Source organism: Oncorhynchus keta, chromosome 8 (genome assembly GCF_023373465.1).
Source record: "Oncorhynchus keta strain PuntledgeMale-10-30-2019 chromosome 8, Oket_V2, whole genome shotgun sequence".
NCBI classification, from domain to species: domain Eukaryota; kingdom Metazoa; phylum Chordata; class Actinopteri; order Salmoniformes; family Salmonidae; genus Oncorhynchus; species Oncorhynchus keta.
Genome location: NC_068428.1, coordinates 49,222,837 through 49,250,336, shown reverse-complemented (window position 1 = coordinate 49,250,336; position 27,500 = coordinate 49,222,837). Strand labels below are relative to the sequence as shown.

At 46.4% G+C, this 27,500-nt stretch overlaps 1 protein-coding gene and 1 long non-coding RNA gene across 24 annotated transcripts in view; one reads left to right on the top strand and one right to left on the bottom strand.

The window, feature by feature from the left end:
* The window catches only part of nbas (NBAS subunit of NRZ tethering complex), a 384,598-nt gene that overhangs the window by 26,111 nt on the left and 330,987 nt on the right, over nucleotides 1–27,500 (bottom strand). For both annotated transcript variants that reach the window (XM_052524617.1, XM_052524618.1), the window contains exon 51: nucleotides 669–808. In XM_052524617.1, the coding sequence (XP_052380577.1) occupies nucleotides 669–808 (140 nt within the window). The remainder of the gene's footprint in view (nucleotides 1–668; nucleotides 809–27,500) is intronic.
* Nucleotides 2,682–5,163, top strand: LOC127931557 (uncharacterized). Of its 22 annotated transcripts, XR_008141756.1 has the most exons (4): nucleotides 2,682–3,900; nucleotides 3,972–4,461; nucleotides 4,500–4,575; nucleotides 4,652–4,734. It is a non-coding gene; the product is annotated as an uncharacterized LOC127931557 (long non-coding RNA). The 22 variants fall into 22 exon arrangements; XR_008141747.1 differs by having other exon boundaries at nucleotides 3,972–4,537; nucleotides 4,614–5,163; XR_008141748.1 differs by having other exon boundaries at nucleotides 3,972–4,651; nucleotides 4,690–5,163.

The window sequence follows — 27,500 nt, the reverse complement described above, 5'->3', positions numbered from 1 at the left end:
CCTTCTCTCCCTCCTTCCACCCCTCCTCTCCTTCCCCCTCTCCTCCTCTCCTCTCCTTTCCCCCTCTCTCTCTCCCTCCTCTCCTTCCCCCCTCTCATTCTCTCCCTCCTCTCCTTCTCTCCCTCCTTCCACCCCTCCTCTCCCCCTCTCTTTCTCTCCCTCCTCCCACCCCTCCCCTCTCCATTCCCCCCTCTCCTTCTCTCCCTCCTCTCCTTCTCTCCCTCTCTCCCTCCCACCTCTCCTCTCCCCCTCTCTTTCTCTCCCTCCTCCCACCCCTCTCCTTCTCTCCCTCCTTCCACCCCTCCTCTCCCTCCTTCCCCCCCTCCTCTCCTTCATTCCACCCCTCATTCCACCCCTCCTCTCCTTCCCCCTCTCCTTCTCTCCCTCCTTCCACCCCTCCTCTCCTTTCCCCCTCTCCTTCTCTCCCTCCTCCCTCTCTTTCTCCTTCTCTCCCTCTTTCTCCTTCTCTCCCTCTTTCTCCTTCTCTCCCTCTTTCTCCTTCTCTCCCTCCTCCCACTCTTTCTCTCCCTCCTTAATATCATGTCTGTCCTTCCCTCCCACTATGCATCAATCTTTTAAAGGGGAGTGAATGAGTGCAACCCTTGGGAGACTGGTAGAGAATCAGAATTGAACTAGAGAGATAAAAAAATCACATCAAATACACTTACACTTCCTCTTTCATCATAGGTGGCCACGCCTGGAGGAGGAGCATCAGCTGCTGAAACTCCTCCCACTTCCTGCTGTCGCCTAGCAGCTGGAGGAAGAGACGATACCTCTTCTCCTCATTGTCTATGTCATCCATCTCCACCTGACAGAAAGAGAGAGGAGGGGGAGAGAGAGGGAGGGGAGAGAGAAAGGAGGAGGGGAGAGAGAAAGGGAGGGGGAGAGAGAGAGGAGGGGAGAGAGAGAGGAGGGGGAGAGAGAGAGGAGGGGGAGAGAGAGGGAGGGAGAGAGAGGGAGGGGGAGAGAGAGGGAGGGGGAGAGAGAGGGGAGGGGGAGAGAGAGAGGAGGGGGAGAGAGAGAGGAGGGGGAGAGAGAGGGAGGGGGAGAGAGAGAGGAGGGGGAGAGAGAGGAGGAGAGAGAGAGAGAGGGAGGAGAGAAGAGAGAGGAGGGGGGAGAGAGAGGAGGGAGGAGAGAGAGAGAGAGGAGGAGGGGGGAGAGAGAGAGGAGTGGGGGAGAGGAGGGGGGGGAGAGAGAGGAGGAGGGGAGAGAGAGAGAGAGAGGAGGGGGAGAGAGGGAGAGAGAGAGGAGGGGGAGAGAGGGAGGGGGAGAGAGAGGGAGATTTAACAGTTCAGAGAACAGCTGATTTCTGAGGAACTAAGACAGTCCTATCAAGCACACACTATTAATATACTAACACCAGACAGACAGAACTCAACACAGACAGACAGACAGACAGACAGACAGACAGACAGACAGACAGACAGACAGAACTCAACACAGACAGACAGACAGACAGACAGACAGACAGACAGACAGACAGACAGACAGAACTCAACACAGACAGACAGACAGACAGACAGACAGACAGACAGACAGACAGACAGACAGACAGACAGACAGACAGACAGACAGACAGACAGACAGACAGACAGACAGACAGACAGACAGACAGACAGAGACAGACAGACACAGACAGACAGACAGACAGACAGACAGACAGACAGACAGACAGACAGACAGACAGAACTCAACACAGACAGACAGACAGACAGACAGACAGAACAGAACACAGACAGACAGACAGACAGACAGACAGACAGACAGACAGACAGGACTCAACACAGACAGACAGACAGGACTCAACACAGACAGACAGACAGGACTCAACACAGACAGACAGACAGGACTCAACACAGACAGACAGACAGGACTCAACACAGACAGACAGACAGGACTCAACACAGACAGACAGACAGGACTCAACACAGACAGACAGACAGGACTCAACACAGACAGACAGACAGGACTCAACACAGACAACAGACAGACAGACAGACAGACAGACAGACAGACAGACAGACAGACAGACAGACAGACAGACAGACAGACAGACAGACAGACAGACAGACAGAGAAGGACAGACAGACAGAGAAGGACAGACAGACAGAGAAGGACAGACAGACAGAGAAGGACAGACAGACAGACAGACAGACAGACAAAACAAGAGAATCCAACACTACACAAAGTAGGTCACACACCTGAAAAATTCAGACATGGGTTTACACACACACACACACACACACACACACACACACACACACACACACACACACACACACACACACACACACACACACACACACACACACACACACACACACACACACAGAAAATGTTTACATTTGCAGTGCATACTAACGAGATGGTGTGTAATTACTGATCTGTCAGCGAGATTCTCCAATTACATTGAATGAACTAAAGGACAAAATACGAACCCACCAAAAGGCTTGTGGGGAGGATGGTAAACAAACTCCAGCTGTGGTGGCCAACGGTTGGATTTCTGAGACCAAAGCATTCTGGGTGACGCTGGTGAAGTGGTTGAAACTACAACTCTACCAAAGGACAAGACTATTCCACCAGGAGCGTTTAACTCTGAGACTATCGATACAGAACAAGAACATCAACTCTGAGACTATCGATACGGAACAAGAACATCAACTCTGAGACTATCGATACAGACCAAGAACATCAACTCTGAGACTATCGATACAGAACAAGAACATCAACTCTGAGACTATCGATACGGAACAAGAACATCAACTCTGAGACTATCGATACAGACCAAGAACATCAACTCGGAGACTATCGATACGGAACAAGAACATCAACTCTGAGACTATCGATACAGAACAAGAACATCAACTCTGAGACTATCGATACAGAACAAGAACATCAACTCTGAGACTATCGATACAGAACAAGAACATCAACTCTGAGACTATCGATACAGAACAAGAACATCAACTCTGAGACTATCGATACAGAACAAGAACATCAACTCTGAGACTATCGATACAGAACAAGAACATCAACTCTGAGACTATCGATACAGAACAAGAACATCAACTCTGAGACTATCGATACAGAACAAGAACATCAACTCTGAGACTATCGATACAGAACAAGAACATCAAATCGGAGACTATCGATACAGAACAAGAACATCAACACTCATGTTGGAATGGCTACAGGTCTATAGGCCACGGAGGACATACAGCGGTAGTTTGGCTCCACGGCTGGAAGTGGTTCAACTCTGAGACCATCGATCCCTACAGAATAAGAGAAAATCTTCAATACAAATTACTAGTCAGCAGCTAGAAATGACGTAAACCGAGGATGAGAATACAGACAACCGTCGAAACATCTAATCTATGAGAACATTTCTGAATGGTACTCTGAAGTATCCACTCTAACCCTGAAATACTTTGATCTTCGGGGGAAACGCAACCAGAGAGACTCTCCAGCAGACGGACCGGGCTCCAACAGAGAAGACAACAATACGGGCATAAAAGAGGAGGTGTCTTAGTTCCACAACATACGGGCATAAAAGAGGAGGTGTCTTAGTTCCACAACATACGGACATAAAAGAGGAGGTGTCTTAGTTCCACAACATACGGGCATAAAAGAGGAGGTGTCTTAGTTCCACAACATACGGACATAAAAGAGGAGGTGTCTTAGTTCCACAACATACGGGCATAAAAGAGGAGGTGTCTTAGTTCCACAACATACGGACATAAAAGAGGAGGTGTCTTAGTTCCACAACATACGGACATAAAAGAGGAGGTGTCTTAGTTCCACAACATACGGGCATAAAAGAGGAGGTGTCTTAGTTCCACAACATACGGACATAAAAGAGGAGGTGTCTTAGTTCCACAACATACGGGCATAAAAGAGGAGGTGTCTTCCACAACATACGGACATAAAAGAGGAGGTGTCTTAGTTCCACAACATACGGACATAAAGAGGAGGTGTCTTAGTTCCACAACATACGGACATAAAAGAGGAGGTGTCTTCCACAACATACGGACATAAAAGAGGAGGTGTCTTAGTTCCACAACATACGGGCATAAAAGAGGAGGTGTCTTAGTTCCACAACATACGGACATAAAAGAGGAGGTGTCTTAGTTCCACAACATACGGGCATAAAAGAGGAGGTGTCTTAGTTCCACAACATACGGACATAAAAGAGGAGGTGTCTTAGTTCCACAACATACGGACATAAAAGAGGAGGTGTCTTAGTTCCACAACATACGGGCATAAAAGAGGAGGTGTCTTAGTTCCACAACATACGGACATAAAAGAGGAGGTGTCTTAGTTCCACAACATACGGACATAAAAGAGGAGGTGTCTTAGTTCCACAACATACGGACATAAAAGAGGAGGTGTCTTAGTTCCACAACATACGGGCATAAAAGAGGAGGTGTCTTAGTTCCACAACATACGGGCATAAAAGAGGAGGTGTCTTAGTTCCACAACATACGGACATAAAAGAGGAGGTGTCTTAGTTCCACAACATACGGGCATAAAAGAGGAGGTGTCTTAGTTCCACAACATACGGGCATAAAAGAGGAGGTGTCTTAGTTCCACAACATACGGACATAAAAGAGGAGGTGTCTTAGTTCCACAACATACGGACATAAAAGAGGAGGTGTCTTAGTTCCACAACATACGGGCATAAAAGAGGAGGTGTCTTAGTTCCACAACATACGGACATAAAAGAGGAGGTGTCTTAGTTCCACAACATACGGGCATTAAAGAGGAGGTGTCTTAGTTCCACAACATACACAACATAATGCTAATGAATTACTTAAAAATCATACAAATGTGATTTTCTGGATTTTTGTTTTAGATTCCGTCTCTCACAGTTGAAGTGTACCTATGATAAAAATTACAGACCTCTACGTACTTTGTAAGTAGGAAAACCTGCAAAATCGGCAGTGTATCAAATACTTGATCTCCCTACTGTATACATCAAGGAATTGGCGCGGGCACTAGAACAGTCTGCAGCACCCGGCCTCCCCTGCTAGAATCTGAAGTCAAATGTCTCCTGTTTGCTGATGAGCTGGTGCTTCGGTCACCAACCAAACAGGGCCTACAGCAGCACCTAGATCTCCTGCATATATTCTGTCAGATCTGGTCAGAGCCCATTGCCTTTCATGGTTGTGAGGTCTGGGGTCCGCTCACCAACCAAGAATTCACTAAACGGGACAAACACCAAATTGAGACACCAAATTGAGACACAGCGTGCAAAAATATACTTTGTGTACAAAACCCCAAACAATGCAGGCAGAGCAGAACTAAGACTTTACCTGCTAAAATCCAGAAAATATCCATTCAATTCTATAACCATTAAATTCTACAACCACCTAAAAGGAAGCGATTCCCAAACCTTCCATAACAAAGTCATCACCTACAGAGAGATGAACCTGGAGAAGTGTCCCCTAAAGCAAGCTGGTCCTGGGGCTCTGTTCACAAACACACCCCACAGAGTCCCAGGACAGATAAACACAATTAGACCCAACCAAATCATGAGAAAAAAAAAGATAATTACTTAACACATTTCAAAGAATTGACCAAAAAAACAGAGAAAATTGTAAACCTATTTGGCCCTACACAGAGACTACACAGCGGCAGAATACCTGACCACTGTGACTGACTCAAACTTAAGGAAAGCTTTGACTATGTACAGACTCAGTGAGCATAGCCTTGCTATTGTGAAAGGCCGCCGTAGGCAGACATGGCTCTCAAGAGAAGACAGGCTATGTGCTCACTGCCCACAAAATGAGGTGGAAACTGAGCTGCACTTCCTAACCTCCTGCCCAATGTATGACCATATTAGAGACACATATTTCTCTCAGATTACACAGACCCACAAAAAATTAGAAAACTAAATCAAATCAAACATTAATAAACTCCCATATCTGTTAGGCGAAATACCACCGCGTGCGGTGTGACATCACAGCAGCAAGATTTGTGGCCCGTTGCCATGACAAAAGGGCAACCAATGGAGAACAAACACCATTGTAAATACAACCCATATCTATCTGTTGATCTTCCCTTTCAACTATTCACACATTGTCACAACACTGTACAGCCAATAATATAACATGTCTATATTCTCCTAGAACTGGTGAAAGTTAATTAACATTTACGTAGTTTTTTGTTAGTCTACCTGGTGAAAGTTAATTAACATTTACGTAGTTTTTTGTTAGTCTACTCCATTTGCTTTGGCAATGTAAAGATATGTTTCACATACCAATAAAGCCCTTTGAATTAGAGAGGAGAGGGGAGGGGAGGGGAGGGGGGAGAGGAGGAGAGACAGAGAGAGAGAGAGGAGACAGGAGACAGAGAGAGAGACAGAGAGGAGGAAGAGGAGGAAGAGGAGGCTGTCAAGAAGAAAGAAAATGCCATAACATTTACCAGGAAGGTTTTGAGTGATTAAAATAAACTGCCCCCCCCCCCTCTCTACTCTCCTCTTAACCCGCATCGCTCCCTCCTCTCTCTACAACTATCTCAACCTCTCTCTCAATTCAATTCAAGGGCTTTATTGGCATGGGGAACATGTGTTAACATTGCCAAAGCAAGTGAGGTAGACAACATATAAAGTGAATATATAAAGTGAAAAACAACAAACATTAACAGTAAACATTACACATACAACAGTTTCAAAACAATACAGACATTACAAATGTCATATTATATAATATATATGCCATTTAGCAGACGCTTTTATCCAAAGCGACTTACAGTCATGTGTGCATACATTCTACGTATGGGTGGTCCCGGGAATCGAATCCAACTATCTCAACCCCTCTCTCTCTCTCTCCAACTATCTCAACCCCTCTCTCTCTCTCTCCAACTATCTCTACCTCTCTCTCTCTCTCTCTCTCTCTCCAACTATCTCTACCCCTCTCTCTCTCTCTCCAACTATCTCTACCTCTCTCTCTCTCTCTCTCCAACTATCTCAACCCCCTCTCTCCCTCTCTATCTCTCTCTCCTCTCCAACTATCTCTACCCCTCTCTCTCTCTCCAACTATCTCTACCCCTCTCTCTCTCTCTCCAACTATCTCTACCTCTCTCTCTCTCTCCAACTATCTCTACCTCTCTCTCTCTCCAACTATCTCTCCAACTCTCTCTCTCTCTCTCTCTCTCTCTCTCCAACTATCTCCACCTCTCTCTCTCTCTCTCTCTCTCTCTCTCTCCAACTATCTCCACCTCTCTCTCTCTCCAACTATCTCCACCCCCTCTCTCTCTCTCTCTCTCTCCAACTATCTCCACCCCCTCTCTCTCCAACTATCTCCACCCCCTCTCTCTCTCTCCAACTATCTCTACCCTCTCCCTCTCTCTCTCTCTCTCCAACTATCTCGACCCCTCTCTCTCTCTCTCTCCAACTATCTCTACCCCCTCTCTCTCTCTCTCTCAACTATCTCAACCCCTCTCTCTCTCTCCAACTATCTCAACCCCTCTCTCTCTCACCCCCCCTCACTATCTCAACCCCTCTCTCAACTCTCTCACTATCTCAACCCCCCACTCTCTCTCCAACTATCTCAACCCCCCTCTCTCTCTCCAACTATCTCAACCCCTCTCTCTCTCTCTCCAACTATCTCAATCACTCTCTCTCTCTCAACCCCCTCTCTCTCTCCAACTATCTCAACCCCTCTCTCTCTCCAACTATCTCACCCCCTCTCTCTCTCTCCAACTATCTCAACCCCCCTCTCTTCAACTATCTCAACCCCCTCTCTCTCTCCAACTATCTCAACCCCCCTCTCTCTCTCCAACTATCTCAACCCCCCTCTCTCTCCAACTATCTCAACCCCCCTCTCTCTCTCCAACTATCTCAACCCCCTCTCTCTCTCCAACTATCTCAACCCCTCTCTCTCTCCAACTATCTCCACCCCTCTCTCTCTCCAACTATCTCCACCCCTCTCTCTCTCCAACTATCTCCACCCCTCTCTCTCTCCAACTATCTCCACCCCTCTCTCTCTCCAACTATCTCCACCCCCTCTCTCTCTCCAACTATCTCTCTCAACCCCTCTCTCTCTCTCCAACTATCTCAACCCCCTCTCTCTCCAACTATCTCTACCCTCTCTCTATCTCTCTACAACTATCTCTCTCCTCTCTCTCTCTCTCCAACTATCTCTCCTCTCTCTCTCTCTCTCTCTCTCTCTCTCTCTCTCTCTCTCCAACTATCTCTACCTCTCTCTCTCTCTCTCTCTCTCTCTCCAACTATCTCTCTCTCTCTCTCTCTCTCTCTCTCTCTCCAACTATCTCTACCTCTCCAACTATCTCTACCTCTCCAACTATCTCTACCTCTCCAACTATCTCTACCTCTCCAACTATCTCTACCTCTCCAACTATCTCTACCTCTCCAACTATCTCTACCTCTCCAACTATCTCAACCTCTCCAACTATCTCAACCTCTCCAACTATCTCAACCCCTCTCCAACTATCTCAACCCCTCTCTCTCTCTCCAACTATCTCAATCCCTCTCTCTCTCTCCAACTGTCTCAATCACTCTCTCTATCTCAACCCCCCTCTCTCTCCAACTATCTCAACCCCCTCTCTCTCCAACTATCTCCACCCCTCTCTCTCTCTAACTATCTCAACCCCCCTCTCTCTCCAACTATCTCACCCCTCTCTCTCTCCAACTATCTCTACCCCTCTCTCTCTCTCTCTCAACTATCTCTACCCCCTCTCTCTCTCCAACTATCTCAACCCCTCTCTCCAACTATCTCACCCCCTCTCTCTCCAACTATCTCTACCCCCTCTCTCTCTCCAACTATCTCTACCCCCCCTCTCTCTCTCCAACTATCTCAACCCCCTCTCTCTCTCCAACTATCTCAACCCCCTCTCTCAACCCTCTCTCTCAACTATCTCAACCCCCCTCTCTCCAACTATCTCAACCCCCCTCTCTCCAACTATCTCAACCTCTCTCTCCAACTATCTCAACCCCCTCTCTCTCTCCAACTATCTCAACCCCCCTCTCTCCAACTATCTCAACCCCCTCTCTCTCTCCAACTATCTCAACCCCCTCTCTCACTCCAACTATCTCAACCCCCTCTCTCACTCCAACTATCTCAACCCCCTCTCTCACTCCAACTATCTCAACCCCCTCTCTCACTCCAACTATCTCACCCACCCCCTCTCTCTCCAACTATCTCAACCCCCCTCTCTCTCTCCAACTATCTCAACCCCCCTCTCTCTCTCCAACTATCTCAACCCCCCTCTCTCTCTCCAACTATCTCAACCCCCCTCTCTCTCTCTCCAGCTATCTCAACCCCTCTCTCTCTTGCCTTATTTTTCCTTCATCCCCTCGCCATAGTAAAATAAATTAGTGTTCTTGCTAGCTGAATTATCAGGTTTATAATGTGTGTATGTATGAGTGTGTGTGAGCGCGCCAGCTGAGTGGCTGGATTAAGAGCTATTGATGTAATGACATCACACTGAGTACTCTCGTTTCACACACACACACACACACACACACACACACACACACACACACACACACACACACACACACACACACACACACACACACACACACACACACACACACACACACACCATGGCTTTTAATCAGGCACACACACAGAGATGATGTTTCTCAGTGCCTGGTGTGTAAGCATTGAGCCAGTGTGTTTCTGTTGACTGCTCAACATGGAGGGTAATACACAGACATCTACACAATGAATCCAGCATCAGTTTGGGTAATACACAGACATCTACACAATGAATCCAGTCCCAGCATCAATCAGTTTGGGTAATACACAGACATCTACACAATGAATCCAGCCCCAGCATCAATCAGTTTGGGTAATACACAGACATCTACACAATGAATCCAGCCCCAGCATCAGTTTGGATAATACACAGACATCTACACAATGAATCCAGCATCAGTAGCAGTTTGACCGTGTGGTGCCTGTGGTTAACCAGTTACATCCTCACTGTATATGCACTACCAGTCAAACATTTTAGGACTCATCTACTCATTCCAGGGGTTCTCTTTATTTTTGACTATTTTCTACATTGTAGAATAATAGTGAAGACATCAAAACTATGAAATAACACAATATGGAATCATGTAGTAACCAACAAAAATGATTAAACAAATCAAAATATATTTTCTATTTGAGATACTTTAAAGTAGCCTCCCTTTGCCTTGATGACAGTTTTGAACACTCCCATTCTCTCAACCAGCTTCATGAGGTAGTCACCTGGAATGCATTTCAATTAACAGGTGTCCCTTGTTAAACTTACATTTGTGGAATTTCTTTCCTTCTAAATGCATTTGAGCCAATCAGTTGTGTTGTTACCTCTGCTGCAGAGGATACGTTCATTAGAGTTACCAGCCTCAGAAACCGCAGCCCAAAACAAAAGCTTCACAGAGTTCAAGTAACAGACACATCTCAACATCAACTGTTCAGAGAAGACAGTGTGAATCAGGCCGTCATGGTGGAATTGCTGCAGAGAAAACACTACTAAAGGACACCAATAAGAAGAGACTATCTTGGGCCAAGAAACACGAGTAATGGACAATAGACTGGTGGAAATCTGTCCTTTGGGCTGATGAGACATTTTAGATTTTTGGTCCCAACCGCAGTGTCTTTGTGAGACGCAGTGTGGGTGAACGGATGATCTCTGCATGTGTAGTTCCCACCGTGAAGCATGGAGGAGGAGGAGGTGTGATGGTGCTTTGCTGGTGATATTGTCTGTGATTTATTTAGAATTCAAGGCACACTTAACCAGCATGGTTACCACAGGATTCTGCAGTGATACACCATCCCATCTGGTTTGCGCTCAATGGGACTATCATTTGTTTTCAACAGGACAATGACCCAACACACCTCCAGGCTGAGTAAGAGCTATTTAACCAAAAAGGAGAGTGATGGAGTGCTGCATCAGATGACCTGGCCTCCACGATCACCTGACCTCAACCCAATTGAGATGGTTTGGGATGAATTGGACGGAAAAGTGAAGGAAAAGAAGCCAAGAAGTGCTCAGCATATGTGGGAACTCATTTAAAAACTCTTGGAATAGCATTGCAGGTGAAGCTGGTTGAGAGAATGCAAATGGTGCTTACTTTGAAGAATATAGAAAATAGAAAATACCATAGATTTGTTTAACACTTTTTTGGTTACTACATGATTCCATGTGTGTTATTTCATAGTTTTGATGACTTCACTATTATTCTACAATGTAGAAAATTGTCAAAATAAAGAAAAAACCTGGAATGAGTAGATGTGTCCAAACTGTTGACTGGTACTGTCAAGAGATCGATGGAGAGCGATGGCGAGAGAGAGAGAGATTGAGGGCGAGAGATTGAGCACGCAAAAGAAAGAGAGAGATGGAGAGAGAGAGAGAGACATAGAGAGAGGAACAGAGAGAGAGAGAGAGAGGTGAAGGAGACCTAGATAGTGGAATGGGAGGAAGAGGAATGGAGAGGTAGAAAGAGAGAGATGGAGAGAGAGAGAGAGAGACATAGAGAGAGGAACAGAGAGAGAGAGACAGGTGAAGGAGACCTAGATAGTGGAATGGGAGGAAGAGGAATGGAGAGGTAGAAAGAGAGAGATGGAGAGAGAGAGAGAGACATAGAGAGAGGAACAGAGAGAGAGACAGGTGAAGGAGACCTAGATAGTGGAATGGGAGGAAGAGGAATGGAGAGGTAGAAAGAGAGAGATGGAGAGAGAGAGAGAGACATAGAGAGAGGAACAGAGAGAGAGAGACAGGTGAAGGAGACCTAGATAGTGGAATGGGAGGAAGAGGAATGGAGAGGTAGAAAGAGAGAGTGATCTCCTCTCACAGGTATTGAATAATGCAGAGGCCTGCAGAGACAGAGAGACTGGCAAACATTTAAAACAGCTAATCTGTCATGCAACAGGTCAGGGGTCACTGCAGTGACGTGGCCAATCAGCTTTAATTTAGGATGGGCAGAGCCTAGCAGTATGAGACATCAGGTCTTCACTGGAGGAGAGGAGGGAAGGAAGAGGGGAGGAGGAGAGGTGAAGAGAGAGGGAGAGAGGAGAGGTGGGAGGAGGAGCGAGGAGAGGTGAGAGGAGGAGAGGAGGGAGGAAGGAGGAGAGGAAGAGGGGAGGAGGAGAGGTGAGGAGAGAGGAGAGGAGAGAGGAGAGGGGGGAGGAGGAGAGAGGAGAGGTGGGAGGTGGAGAGGGGGGAGGAAGGAGGAGAGGAAGAGGGGAGGAGGAGAGACGGAGAGAGGAGAGGTGGGAGGAGGAGAGGAAGAGGGGAGGAGGAGAGGTGAGGAGAGAGGGAGGAGGAGAGAGGAGAGAGTGTGGCGAAATGGAGGAGAAGGAGAGGAAAGGGAGGAGGAAGGAGAGGAGGGAGGGAGGGAGGTGAGAGGATTCTCTGCCTCTAACCCTATTACAGGGGCTGAGTCACTGGCTTCCTGGGGCTCTCTCATGCCGTCCCTGGAAGGGGTGCGTCACCTGAGTGGGTTGATTCACTGATGTGGTCATTATGTCTGGGTTGGCGCCCCCCATTGGGTTGTGCCGTGGCGGAGATCTTTTGTGGGTTATAATCAGCCTTGTCTCAGGATGGTAAGTTGGTGGTTGAAGATATCCCTCTAGTGGTGTGGGCTGTGCTTTGGCAAAGTGGGTGGGGTTATATCCTTCCTGTTTGGCCCTGTCCTCGGATGGGGCCACAGTGTCTCCTGACCCCTCCTGTCTCAGCCTCCAGTATTTATGCTGCAGTAGTTTATGTGTCGGGGGGCTAGGGTCAGTTTGTTATATCTGGAGTACTTCTCCTGTCCTATTCGGTGTCCTGTGTGAATCTAAGTGTGCTTTCGCTAATTCTCTCCTTCTCTCTTTCTTTCTTTCTCTCTCTCGGAGGACCTGAGCCCTAGGACCATGCCCCAGGACTACCTGACATGATGACTCCTTGCTGTCCCCAGTCCACCTGGCCGTGCTGCTGCTCCAGTTTCAACTGTTCTGCCTTATTATTATTCGACCATGCTGGTCATTTATGAACATTTGAACATCTTGGCCATGTTCTGTTATAATCTCCACCCGGCACAGCCAGAAGAGGACTGGCCACCCCTCATAGCCTGGTTCCTCTCTAGGTTTCTTCCTAGGTTTTGGCCTTTCTAGGGAGTTTTTCCTAGCCACCGTGCTTCTACACCTGCATTGCTTGCTGTTTGGGGTTTTAGGCTGGGTTTCTGTACAGCACTTTGAGATATCAGCTGATGTACGAAGGGCTATATAAATACATTTGATTTGATTTTGATTTGATTTGAGAGGAGAATTTGGAGAGATAATTGTCAAAGGGACATGGAAAGACAATAAGGGGGTGAGAAAAGGAGAGAATGGGTAGCTCTCCCTCCTCCTCTCACCACGTCGCTCTCCCTCCTCCTCTCCCCACGTCGCTCTCCCTCCTCCTCTCACCACGTCGCTCTCCCTCCTCCTCTCACCACGTCGCTCTCCCTCCTCCTCTCACCACGTCGCTCTCCCTCCTCCTCTCCCCACGTCGCTCTCCCTCCTCCTCTCCCCACGTCGCTCTCCCTCCTCCTCTCACCACGTCGCTCTCCCTCCTCCTCTCACCACGTCGCTCTCCCTCCTCCTCTCACCCCGTCGCTCTCCCTCCTCCTCTCACCCCGTCGCTCTCCCTCCTCCTCTCACCACATCGCTCTCCCTCCTCCTCTCACCCCGTCGCTCTCCCTCCTCCTCTCCCCCCTCCTCCTCCTCTCCCTCCTCCTCTCACCCCGTCGCTCTCCCCCCTCCTCCTCCTCCTCTCACCCCGTCGCTCTCCCTCCTCCTCCTCCTCTCACCCCGTCGCTCTCCCTCCTCCTCCTCTCACCCCGTCGCTCTCCCTCCTCTAGCTCCTCACATTGATTTGAAGGGCTCCCTCCTCCTCCTCCTCTCACCCAATCCATTAAATATCCCTCCTCCTCCTCCTGAGAACCTCACCCAGGCTCTCCTCCTCCTCTCACCCCACCGCTCTCCCTCCTCCTCTCACCCATCGCTCTCCCTCCTCCTCTCACCCCGTCGCTCTCCCTCCTCCTCTCACCACACGCTCTCCCTCCTCCTCTCACCCCGTCGCTCTCCCTCCTCCTCTCCCACGTCGCTCTCCCTCCTCCTCAATCACCCAGTGGTAGCTCTCCCTCCTCCTCTCACCACACGCTCTCCCTCCTCCCTCTCACCCCGTCGCTCTCCCTCCTCCTCCTAGAATCACCCCAGATGGCTCTAACAATCCTCTCCCAGATGGCAGAATCCCTCCTCCTCCTCCAGCACCCCGTAGCTCTCCGTCCTGGACCCCTCTCACCCAGAAGAATAACAATGGACCCCAGATGGTAGAATCCAATGGACCCCAGATGCTAGAATCCTCCTCTCCCTCCTCCTCCCAGATCCTCCTCTAACACATGGCTCTCCCTGGTAGAATCACAATGGCTCTCCCTCCTCCAGACCCCTGGTAGCTCTAACAATGGACCCCAGATGGTAGAATAACAATGGACCCAGATGGTAGAATAACAATGGACCCCAGATGGTAGAATAACAATCCTCCCCCAGATGGTAGCTCTCCCTAACAATGGACCCCAGATGGTCCCCTCCTCCTAACAATGGACCCCAGATGCTCTCCCTCCTCCTCCTCCTGGACCCCAGATGGTAGAATAACAATCCTCCTCCTCCTCCTCTCCAGATGGTCAGAATAACAATGGACCCCAGATGGTAGAATAACAATGGACCCCAGATGGTAGAATAACAATGGACCCCAGTCTCTCTCCCGCTCGGTAGCAGTGCATCACATTGATTTGAAGGGGGAGCCCTCAGATGATTAAAATAACAATCCATTAAATATAAAACCCCAGATGGTAGAATAACAATGAGAACCCCAGATTCATAGCAGAATGGGCGCTGATACGACCAAAGATGGTAGAATAACAATAGTGACCCCAGATGGTGGAATAACAATGGACCCCAGATGGCAGAATAACAATGGACCCCAGATGGTAGAATAACAATGGACCCCAGATGGTAGAATAACAATGGACCCCAGATGGTAGAATAACAATGGACCCCAGATGGTAGAATAACAATGGACCCCAGATGGCAGAATAACAATGGACCCCAGATGGTAGAATAACAATGGACCCCAGATGGCAGAATAACAATGGATCCCAGATGGTAGAATAACAATGGACCCCAGATGGTAGAATAACAATGGACCCCAGATGGTAGAATAATAATGGACCCCAGATGGTAGAATAACAATGGATCCCAGATGGTAGAATAACAATGGACCCCAGATGGTAGAATAACAATGGACCCCAGATGGCAGAATAACAATGGATCCCAGATGGTAGAATAACAATGGACCCCAGATGGTAGAATAACAATGGACCCCAGATGGTAGAATAACAATGGACCCCAGATGGTAGAATAACAATGGACCCCAGATGGTAGAATAACAATGGACCCCAGATGGTAGAATAACAATGGACCCCAGATGGTAGAATAACAATGGACCCCAGATGGTAGAATAACAATGGACCCCAGATGGTAGAATAACAATGGACCCCAGATGGTAGAATAACAATGGACCCCAGATGGTAGAATAACAATGGATCCCAGATGGTAGAATAACAATGGACCCCAGATGGTAGAATAACAATGGACCCCAGATGGTAGAATAACAATGGACCCCAGATGGTAGAATAACAATGGACCCCAGATGGTAGAATAATAATGGACCCCAGATGGTAGAATAACAATGGATCCCAGATGGTAGAATAACAATGGACCCCAGATGGTAGAATAACAATGGACCCCAGATGGTAGAATAACAATGGACCCCAGATGGTAGAATAACAATGGACCCCAGATGGTAGAATAACAATGGACCCCAGATGGTAGAATAACAATGGACCCCAGATGGTAGAATAACAATGGACCCCAGATGGTAGAATAACAATGGACCCCAGATGGGAGAATAACAATGGACCCCAGATGGTAGAATAACAATGGACCCCAGATGGTAGAATAACAATGGACCCCAGATGGGGGCTTAACAATGGATCCCAGATGGTAGAATAACAATGGACCCCAGATGGTAGAATAACAATGGACCCCAGATGGGGGCTTAACAATGGATCCCAGATGGTAGAATAACAATGGACCCCCAGATGGGGGCTTAACAATGGACCCCAGATGGTAGAATAACAATGGATTCTTCTGAAATTAACTCAAGTCTTTATACAACATTGTTATCCCAAACTGTATCAAACCTGAAAACAAAAGTTCAAAGAAAGATAGACAATTTCCTTAATAAGGCCAATTAGAAGTGAGGTGAGCTGGTGATCTACAAAATGTGAAATCTACTGGTAACGATCGATTCCCAGAGGACTCTTCTACACACTTCCATCCCAAATGAGTTTGACTACAATCTCACCCTACTTAAAACATAAGGGATTCAACGTCATGCGGATTTAAATGCGTAATCCAGACGTTGATTCAATCAGAGCCTACAGGTCTTCATATGGAATAGTGTGTCTTCAGGCCACCTCCATTGATCATCATACCAGGGAATGGAACATTCCAGAAGGGACCGTATCAATAGAAGCGTTCCATTGGTGGCTGTTTAAATTAATTATTATTATTATTATTAAAGTTTAGTTTTGGTCCAGTATTTATTTCCTGGATTGAGCTATTGTATAAATCCCCTAAAGCAGCTAAATGAACAACTGGACAGATCTCTGAATTATTTACGTTATCAAGAAGGAACCAGACAGGGATGACCTTTGTCTATTTGTCTTTAGCATCAATAATTACAACTCGTGGTTTTCTCCAGGGTGCATAGAGATTGGTGGAGATCAACATGTGATGTCATCTCCAGGGTGCATAGAGATTGGTGGAGATCAACATGTGATGTCATCTCCAGATGGTGGAGATCAACATGTGATGTCATCTCAGCATTGTTCACACCCTCTGAAGCTTTAGCCCCACCCCTTCAGCATCGTTCACACCCTCTTAAGCCTTAGCCCCACCCATTCAGCATTGTTCACACCCTCTGAAGCTTTAGCCCCACCCCTTCAGCATCGTTCACACCCTCTTAAGCTTTAGCCCCACCCATTCAGCATCGTTCACACCCTCTTAAGCCTTAGCCCCACCCATTCAGCATCGTTCACACCCTCTAAAGCTTTAGCCCCACCCATTCAGCAATTCACACCCTCAGCTTTAGCCCCACCCATTCAGCATCGTTCACACCCTCTTAAGCTTTAGAACCCATTCAGCATCGTTCACACCCTCTGGAAGCTTTAGCCCCACCCATTCAGCATCGTTCACACCCTCTTAAGCTTTAGCCCCACCCATTCAGCACCGTTCACACCCTCTATAGCTTTAGCCCCACCCCTTCAGCATCGTTCACACCCCCTGAAGCTTTAGCCCCACCCATTCAGCATCGTTCCCACCCTCTAAAGCTTTAGCCCCACCCATTCAGCATTGTTCCCACCCTCTAAAGCTTTAGCCCCACCCATTCAGCATTGTTCACACCCTCTATAGCTTTAGCCCCACCCATTCAGCATTGTTCCCACCCTCTAAAGCTTTAGCCCCACCCATTCAGCATTGTTCACACCCTCTATAGCTTTAGCCCCACCCATTCAGAATCGTTCACACCCTCTATAGCTTTAGCCCCACCCATTCAGAATCGTTCACACCCTCTATAGCTTTAGCCCCACCCATTCCCAGTTCACACCCTCTGAAGCTTTAGCCCCAAAATTCAGCATCGTTCAACCCTCTGAAGCTTTAGCCCCACCCATTCAGCATCGTTCACACCCTCTATAGCTTTAGCCCCACCCATTCAGCATCATTCACACCCTCTATAGCTTTAGCCCCACCCATTCAGCATCGTTCCCACCCTCTGAAGCTTTAGCCCCACCCATTCAGCATCGTTCCCACCCTCTGAAGCTTTAGCCCCACCCATTCAGAATCGTTCCCACCCTCTATAGCTTTAGCCCCACCCATTCAGAATCGTTCCCACCCCCTGAAGCTTCCAGCCCCACCGAGCGTTCTGTACTAACAACAGCTGTCAAGCACCCAAGCTAACAGGCTAGCTACTTCCAGACGTAATGAGAGAACAGCTCACTGAACATTACTTTCAGAGCGCACACTGGACGAGGAGTTGATCCGAGCGTTCTGACCTCACGACGACAGTCAAGCACCCAAGCTGCTTCCAGACACAAACGAGACAACACCTCACTCTCCCTAGCAGAGCTGGTTAGGGTGTTTTCATGTTGTCCAGGGCGTTGGTGACGAACTGTGCTGCTGGCAACAATTTAAAGCTTTTGTTTTTACTGACACCCATATTTATTTCATCTGTGATGGTTTTGAAACAGCATCACTAATACCATCTATGATGTTTAAATCATCACTAATACCATCTATGATGGTTTAACAGATGAAACAGCATCACTAATACCATCTATGATGGTTTAACAGTGAAACAGCATCAGGGATACCATCTGTGATGGTTTAACAGTGAAACAGCATCACTAATACCATCTATGATGGTTTAACAGTGAAACAGCATCACTAATACCATCTATGATGATTTCATCTCATCACTAATGCATCTATGATGGTTTGTGAAACAGCATCACTAATACCATCTATGATGGTTTAACAGTGAAAAGCATCACTAATAGCCCACCCCATCTAGATGGTTTAACACACCCTCAGCATCACTAGCCCAGTGAAACACCATCTATGATGGTTTAACAGTGAAGCAGCATCACTAATACCATCTATGAGCTGATACAGTCACATCCCTAATACCATCTATTGCCCTGACCCATTCAGCATCACTAATACCATCTATGATGGTTTAGCCCCAGTGATTCAGCATCACTCATACCATCTATGATGGTTTAACAGTGAAACAGCATCACTAATACCATCTATGATGCTTTAGCCCCAGTGAATTCAGCATCACTAATACCATCTATGATGGTTTAACAGTGAAACAGCATCACTAATACCATCTATGATGGTTTAACAGTGAAACAGCATCACTAATACCATCTATGATGGTTTAACACCCAAACAGCATCACTCATACCATCTATGATGCTTTAGAAACACCCATCACGTTAACACCATCTATGATGCTTTAGCCCACACCCATCTAGCATGGTTCACACCAGTGAAACAGCATCCCACCCATCAGATGGTTCCCACCCTGAAACAGCTTTACCCTCTATGATGGTTTAACAGTGAAACAGCATCACTAATACCATCTATGATGGTTTAACACCCATTCAGCATTGTTAACACCATCTATGATGCTTTAGAAACAGCCCACCATCATTCAACAGTGTTCCCACCCTCTATGATGCTTTAACACCCATTCAGCATTGTAATACCATCTATGATGGTTTACCCATTGAAACAGCATCACTAATACCATCTATGATGGTTTAACAGTGAAACAGCATCACTAATACCATCTATGATGGTTTAACAGTGAAACAGCATCACTAATACCATCTATGATGGTTTAACAGTGAAACAGCATCACTTACCATCTATGATGGTTTAGCCCCACCCATTCAGCATTGTTCATACCATCTATGATGCTTTAACCCATTCAACAGCATCACTAATACCATCTATGATGGTTTTAGTGAAACCCATTACCATCTATGATGGTTTAACAGTGAAACAGCATTAATACCATCTATGATGGTTCAACAGTGAAACAGTTCACTAATACCATCTATGATGGTTTAACAGTGCCCTCACTAATTCATCTATGATGGTTTCACACATCTCTGATAGCTTTAGCCCCACCCATTCAGCATCACTCACACCATCTATGATGGCTTTGAAACAGCATCCCACCCATCTAGCTTTAGTCATCGTTCAGCATCACTAATACCATCTATGATGGTTAGCCCCACCCATTCAGCATCACTTCCCACCCCTGAAGCTTTAGCCCCACCCATTCAGCATCGTTCCCACAGCATCACTTAGCCCCATCTATGATGCGTTCTGATACAGTGAAACAGCATCACTAATACCCAAGCTAACAGGCAGCATCACTTACCCAGATGGTTTAATGAGAGAAACAGCTCACTAATACCATCTTGACTTTCAGAAGCGCATCACTACCATCTATGATGGTTTAACAGTGAAACAGCATTCTAATACCATCTATGATGGTTTAACAGTCACAGCATCCTAATACCATCTATGATGGTTTAACAAACGAAACAACATCACTAATACCATCTAGCAGTTTAACAGTGAAACAGCATCACTAATACCATCTATGATGTTTTCATACTAATACCATCTATGATGGTCTGATACAGTGAAACAGCATCACTAATACCATCTATGATGGTCTGTTTGAAACAGCATCACTGACCATCTATGATGGTTTAACAGTGAAACAGCATCACTAATACCATCTATGATGGTTTAACAGTGAAACAGCATCACTAATACCATCTATGATGGTTTAACAGTGAAACAGCATCACTAATACCATCTATGATGGTTTAACAGTGAAACAGCATCACTAATACCATCTATGATGGTTTAACAGTGAAACAGCATCACTAATACCATCTATGATGGTTTAACAGTGAAACAGCATCACTAATACCATCTATGATGGTCTGATACAGTGAAACAGCATCACTAATACCATCTATGATGGTCTGATACAGTGAAACAGCATCACTAATACCATCTATGATGGTTTAACAGTGAAACAGCATCACTAATACCATCTATGATGGTTTAACAGTGAAACAGCATCACTAATACCATCTATGATGGTTTAACAGTGAAACAGCATCACTAATACCATCTATGATGGTTTAACAGTGAAACAGCATCACTAATACCATCTATGATGGTTTAACAGTGAAACAGCATCACTAATACCATCTATGATGGTTTAACAGTGAAACAGCATCACTAATACCATCTATGATGGTTTAACAGTGAAACAGCATCACTAATACCATCTATGATGGTTTAACAGTGAAACAGCATCACTAATACCATCTATGATGGTTTAACAGTGAAACAGCATCACTAATACCATCTATGATGGTTTAACAGTGAAACAGCATCACTAATACCATCTATGATGGTTTAACAGTGAAACAGCATCACTAATACCATCTATGATGGTTTAACAGTGAAACAGCATCACTAATACCATCTATGATGGTTTAACAGTGAAACAGCATCACTAATACCATCTATGATGGTTTAACAGTGAAACAGCATCACTAATACCATCTATGATGGTTTAACAGTGAAACAGCATCACTAATACCATCTATGATGGTTTAACAGTGAAACAGCATCACTAATACCATCTATGATGGTTTAACAGTGAAACAGCATCACTAATACCATCTATGATGGTTTAACAGTGAAACAGCATCACTAATACCATCTATGATGGTTTAACAGTGAAACAGCATCACTAATACCATCTATGATGGTTTAACAGTGAAACAGCATCACTAATACCATCTATGATGGTTTAACAGTGAAACAGCATCACTAATACCATCTATGATGGTTTAACAGTGAAACAGCATCACTAATACCATCTATGATGGTTTAACAGTGAAACAGCATCACTAATACCATCTATGATGGTTTAACAGTGAAACAGCATCACTAATACCATCTATGATGGTTTAACAGTGAAACAGCATCACTAATACCATCTATGATGGTTTAACAGTGAAACAGCATCACTAATACCATCTATGATGGTTTAACAGTGAAACAGCATCACTAATACCATCTATGATGGTTTAACAGTGAAACAGCATCACTAATACCATCTATGATGGTTTAACAGTGAAACAGCATCACTAATACCATCTATGATGGTTTAACAGTGAAACAGCATCACTAATACCATCTATGATGGTTTAACAGTGAAACAGCATCACTAATACCATCTATGATGGTTTAACAGTGAAACAGCATCACTAATACCATCTATGATGGTCTGATACAGTGAAACAGCATCACTAATACCATCTATGATGGTTTAACAGTGAAACAGCATCACTAATACCATCTATGATGGTTTAACAGTGAAACAGCATCACTAATACCATCTATGATGGTTTAACAGTGAAACAGCATCACTAATACCATCTATGATGGTTTAACAGTGAAACAGCATCACTAATACCATCTATGATGGTTTAACAGTGAAACAGCATCACTAATACCATCTATGATGGTTTAACAGTGAAACAGCATCACTAATACCATCTATGATGGTTTAACAGTGAAACAGCATCACTAATACCATCTATGATGGTCTGATACAGTGAAACAGCATCACTAATACCATCTATGATGGTCTGATACAGTGAAACAGCATCACTAATACCATCTATGATGGTCTGATACAGTGAAACAGCATCACTAATACCATCTATGATGGTTTAACAGTGAAACAGCATCACTAATACCATCTATGATGGTTTAACAGTGAAACAGCATCACTAATACCATCTATGATGGTTTAACAGTGAAACAGCATCACTAATACCATCTATGATGGTTTAACAGTGAAACAGCATCACTAATACCATCTATGATGGTTTAACAGTGAAACAGCATCACTAATACCATCTATGATGGTCTGATACAGTGAAACAGCATCACTAATACCATCTATGATGGTCTGATACAGTGAAACAGCATCACTAATACCATCTATGATGGTCTGATACAGTGAAACAGCATCACTAATACCATCTATGATGGTTTAACAGTGAAACAGCATCACTAATACCCTCTATGATGGTTTAACAGTGAAACAGCATCACTAATACCATCTATGATGGTTTAACAGTGAAACAGCATCACTAATACCATCTATGATGGTTTAACAGTGAAACAGCATCACTAATACCATCTGTGATGGTTTAACAGTGAAACAGCATCACTAATACCATCTATGATGGTTTAACAGTGAAACAGCCTCACTAATACCATCTGTGATGGTTTAACAGTGAAACAGCATCATTAATACCATCTATGATGGTCTGATACAGTGAAACAGCATCACTAATACCATCTATGATGACAGGACCCTGAGAGAGATGAGGACAGACTCTCCCTCAGACAGACAGGACCCTGAGAGAGATGAGGACAGACTCTCCCTCAGACAGACAGGACCCTGAGAGAGATGAGGACAGACTCTCCTCTCCCTCAGACAGACAGGACCCTGAGAGATGAGGACAGACTCTCCTCTCCCTCAGACAGACAGGACCCTGAGAGAGATGAGGACAGACTCTGTCTCCCTCAGACAGACAGGACCCTGAGAGATGAGGACAGACTCTCCTCTCCCTCAGACAGACAGGACCCTGATAGATGAGGACAGACTCTCCCTCAGACAGACAGGACCCTGATAGATGAGGACAGACTCTCCCTCAGACAGATAGATGAGGACCCTCAGACAGACAGGACCCTAGATGAGGACAGACTCTCCTCTCCCTCAGACAGACAGGACCCTGATAGATGAGGACAGACTCTCCCTCAGACAGACAGGACCCTGATAGATGAGGACAGACTCTCCCTCAGACAGACAGGACCCTGAGAGATGAGGACAGACTCTCCTCTCCCTCAGACAGACAGGACCCTGAGAGAGATGAGGACAGACTCTCCCTCAGACAGACAGGACCCTGAGAGATGAGGACAGACTCTCCTTCCCTCAGACAGACAGGACCCTGAGAGATGAGGACAGACTCTCCTCTCCCTCAGACAGACAGGACCCTGAGAGATGAGGACAGACATTTAATTTCCCCTCTGTTTATGACTGATCATCCTCAATGAAGTCACAAAATCTCCCAGTCCCTCCCTCACTGCCGAATGTCAAGATTTGAATTGGACTCATTAATACTCAACATCTGGGGTCTGTGTGTGTGTGTGTGTGTGTGTGTGTCTGTGTCTGTGTCTGTGTCTGTGTCTGTGTGTGTGTGTGTGTGTGTGTGTGTGTGTGTGTGTGTGTGTGTGTGTGTGTGTGTGTGTGTGTGTGTGTGTGTGTGTGTGTGTCTGTCTGTGTCTGTGTGTGTGTCTTTGTGTGTGTGTGTGTGTGTGTGTGTCTGTCTGTGTCTGTGTGTGTGTCTTTGTGTGTGTGTGTGTGTGTCTGTCTGTGTCTGTGTGTGTGTCTTTGTGTGTGTGTGTGCGGGAGGGTTGTGTGTGCGTTTATACATGCGTGCTTCCTTGTGTTTGTGTGTGTGGTTTATGGTATTTTAGTGTGTGTGTGTGGTTTATGGTATTTTAGTGTGTGTGTGTGGTTTATGGTATTTTAGTGTGTGTGTGTGGTTTATGGTATTCTAGTATGTGTGTGTGCGCGTGGTTTATGGTATTTTAGTGTGTGTGTGTGTGTGTGGTTGTGTGTGTGTGTGTGTGTGTGTGTGTGTGTGTGGTTTATGGTATTTTAGTGTGTGTGTGTGTGTGTGTGTGTGGTTTATGGTATTTTAGTGTGTGTGTGTGTGTGTGTGGTTTATGGTATTTTAGTGTGTGTGTGTGTGTGGTTTATGGTATTTTAGTGTGTGTGTGTGTGTGGTTTATGGTATCTTTTTGTGTGTGTGTGTGTGCGGTTTATGCTATTTTAGTGTGTGTGTGTGTGGTGTTTGTGCGCTTGCTTTATTATTTTAGTGTGTGTGTGTGTGTGTGTGGTCTATGGTATTTTAGTGTGTGTGTGTGTGTGTGTGTGTGTGTGTGTGTGTGTGTCTGTGTGTGTGTGTGTGTGTGTGTTTGTGTGTGTGTCTGTGTGTGTGTGTGTGTGTCTGTCTGTGTCTGTGTGTGTGTCTTTGTGTGTGTTGTGTGTGTGTGTGTCTGTCTGTGTCTGTGTGTGTGTCTTTGTGTGTGTGTGTGTGTGTCTGTGTGTCTGTGGTGTGTTTAGTGTGTGTGTGCGGGAGGGTTGTGTGGTGCGTTTATACATGCGTGCTTCCTTGTGTTTGTGTGTGGTTTTAGATTTTTTTGGTGTGTGGTTTTTGGTATTTTAGTGTGTGTTTGTGTGTGTAGTTTATGGTATTTTAGTGTGTGTGTGTGGTTTATGGTATTTTAGTGTGTGTGTGTGGTTTATGGTATTCTAGTATGTGTGTGTGCGCGTGGTTTATGGTATTTTAGTGTGTGTGTGTGTGTGTGTGTGTGTGTGTGTGTGTGTGTGTGTGTGTGTGTGTGTGTGTGGTTTATGGTATTTTAGTGTGTGTGTGTGTGTGGTTTATGGTATTTTAGTGTGTGTGTGTGTGTGTGTGGTTTATGGTATTTTAGTGTGTGTGTGTGTGTGGTTTATGGTATTTTTAGTGTGTGTGTGTGTGTGTGTGGTTTATGGTATCTTAGTGTGTGTGTGTGTGTGTGTGTGCGCTTGCTTTATGCTATTTTTGTGTGTGTGTGTGTGTGTGTGTGTGTGTGTGTGCGCTTGCTTTATGCTATTTTAGTGTGTGTGTGTGTGTGTGTGGTCTATGGTATTTTAGTGTGTGTGTGTGTGTGTGTGTGTGTGCGTGTAGCATGCCCACTCCCCCGGAGCGACAATGACAGAGCTGTACTGATTAGTTCGGGGACTGGGGGGCAGAGGGGGAAAACTCCAAAACTCGTCTTTCCTCTCCCTCCCTCGTCATCTGTCTCTCCCTATAACCATCCCCATTTCCCGCTCACCCCCCACCCACCCAAGAAGAGGAGCATCAGAAGGATGCCTTTCTCTCACTGCCTCTCAACTCCCCCACTCCCCCAGCCCTGTCCCCATGCTCCTGCCTCCCCGGCAATAATTACAACAGGAAGCTCATAAGGGAATGGGACAACGCTCTACATTTCTGTAGGAAGATGAAACAAACACCCAGGGAAAAGAGACTCCCATGTCAGACTGCAGGAGGAAAACACCCAGGGGAAAAGAGACCCCCCATGTCAGACTGCAGGAGGAAAACACCCAGGGGAAAGAGACCCCCCATGTCAGACTGCAGGAGGAAAACACCCAGGGAAAAGAGACTCCTCATGTCAGACTGCAGGAGGAAAACACCCAGGGAAAAGAGACTCCCCATGTCAGACTGCAGGAGGAAAACACCCAGGGAAAAGAGACTCCCCATGTCAGACTGACTGCAGGAGGAAAACACCCAGGGGAAAAGAGACTCCCCATGTCAGACTGCAGGAGGAAAACACCCAGGGGAAAAGAGACTCCCCATGTCAGACTGCAGGAGGAAAACACCCAGGGAAAGAGACACCCCATGTCAGACTGCAGGAGGAAAACACCCAGGGGAAAAGAGACTCCCCATGTCAGACTGCAGGAGGAAAACACCCAGGGAAAAGAGACTCCCCATGTCAGACTGCAGGAGGAAAACACCCAGGGAAAAGAGACTCTCCATGTCAGACTGCAGGAGGAAAACACCCAGGGGAAAGAGACTCCCCATGTCAGACTGCAGGAGGAAAACACCCAGGGAAAAGAGACTCCCCATGTCAGACTGCAGGAGGAAAACACCCAGGGGAAAGAGACTCCCCAGTCAGACAGACTGCAGGAGGAAAACACCCAGGGAAAAGAGACTCTCCATGTCAGACTGCAGGAGGAAAACACCCAGGGGAAAGAGACTCCCCATGTCAGACTGCAGGAGGAAAACACCCAGGGGAAAGAGACTCCCCAGTCAGACAGACTGCAGGAGGAAAACACCCAGGGAAAAGAGACTCCCCATGTCAGACTGACTGCAGGAGGAAAACACCCAGGGAAAAGAGACTCCCCATGTCAGACTGCAGGAGGAAAACACCCAGGGGAAAGAGACTCTCCATGTCAGACTGCAGGAGGAAAACACCCAGGGAAAAGAGACTCTCCATGTCAGACTGCAGGAGGAAAACACCCAGGGGAAAAGAGACTCTCCATGTCAGACTGCAGGAGGAAAACACCCAGGGGAAAAGAGACTCTCCATGTCAGACTGCAGGAGGAAAACACCCAGGGGAAAGAGACTCCCCATGTCAGACTGCAGGAGGAAAACACCCAGGGGAAAAGAGACTCTCCATGTCAGTCAGACTGCAGGAGGAAAACACCCAGGGGAAAGAGAGACTCCATGTCAGTCAGACTGCAGGAGGAAAACACCCAGGGGAAAAGAGACTCTCCATGTCAGACTGCAGGAGGAAAACACCCAGGGAAAAGAGACTCCCCATGTCAGTCAGACTGCAGGAGGAAAACACCCAGGGAAAAGAGACTCCCCATGTCAGTCAGACTGCAGGAGGAGAACACCCAGGGAAAAGAGACCCCCCATGTCAGACTGACTGCAGGAGGAAAACACCCAGGGAAAAGAGACTCCCCATGTCAGTCAGACTGCAGGAGGAAAACACCCAGGGAAAAGAGACTCCCCATGTCAGACTGCAGGAGGAAAACACCCAGGGAAAAGAGACCCCCCATGTCAGACTGACTGCAGGAGGAAAACACCCAGGGAAAAGAGACTCTCCATGTCAGACTGCAGGAGGAAAACACCCAGGGAAAAGATACTCCCCATGTCAGACTGA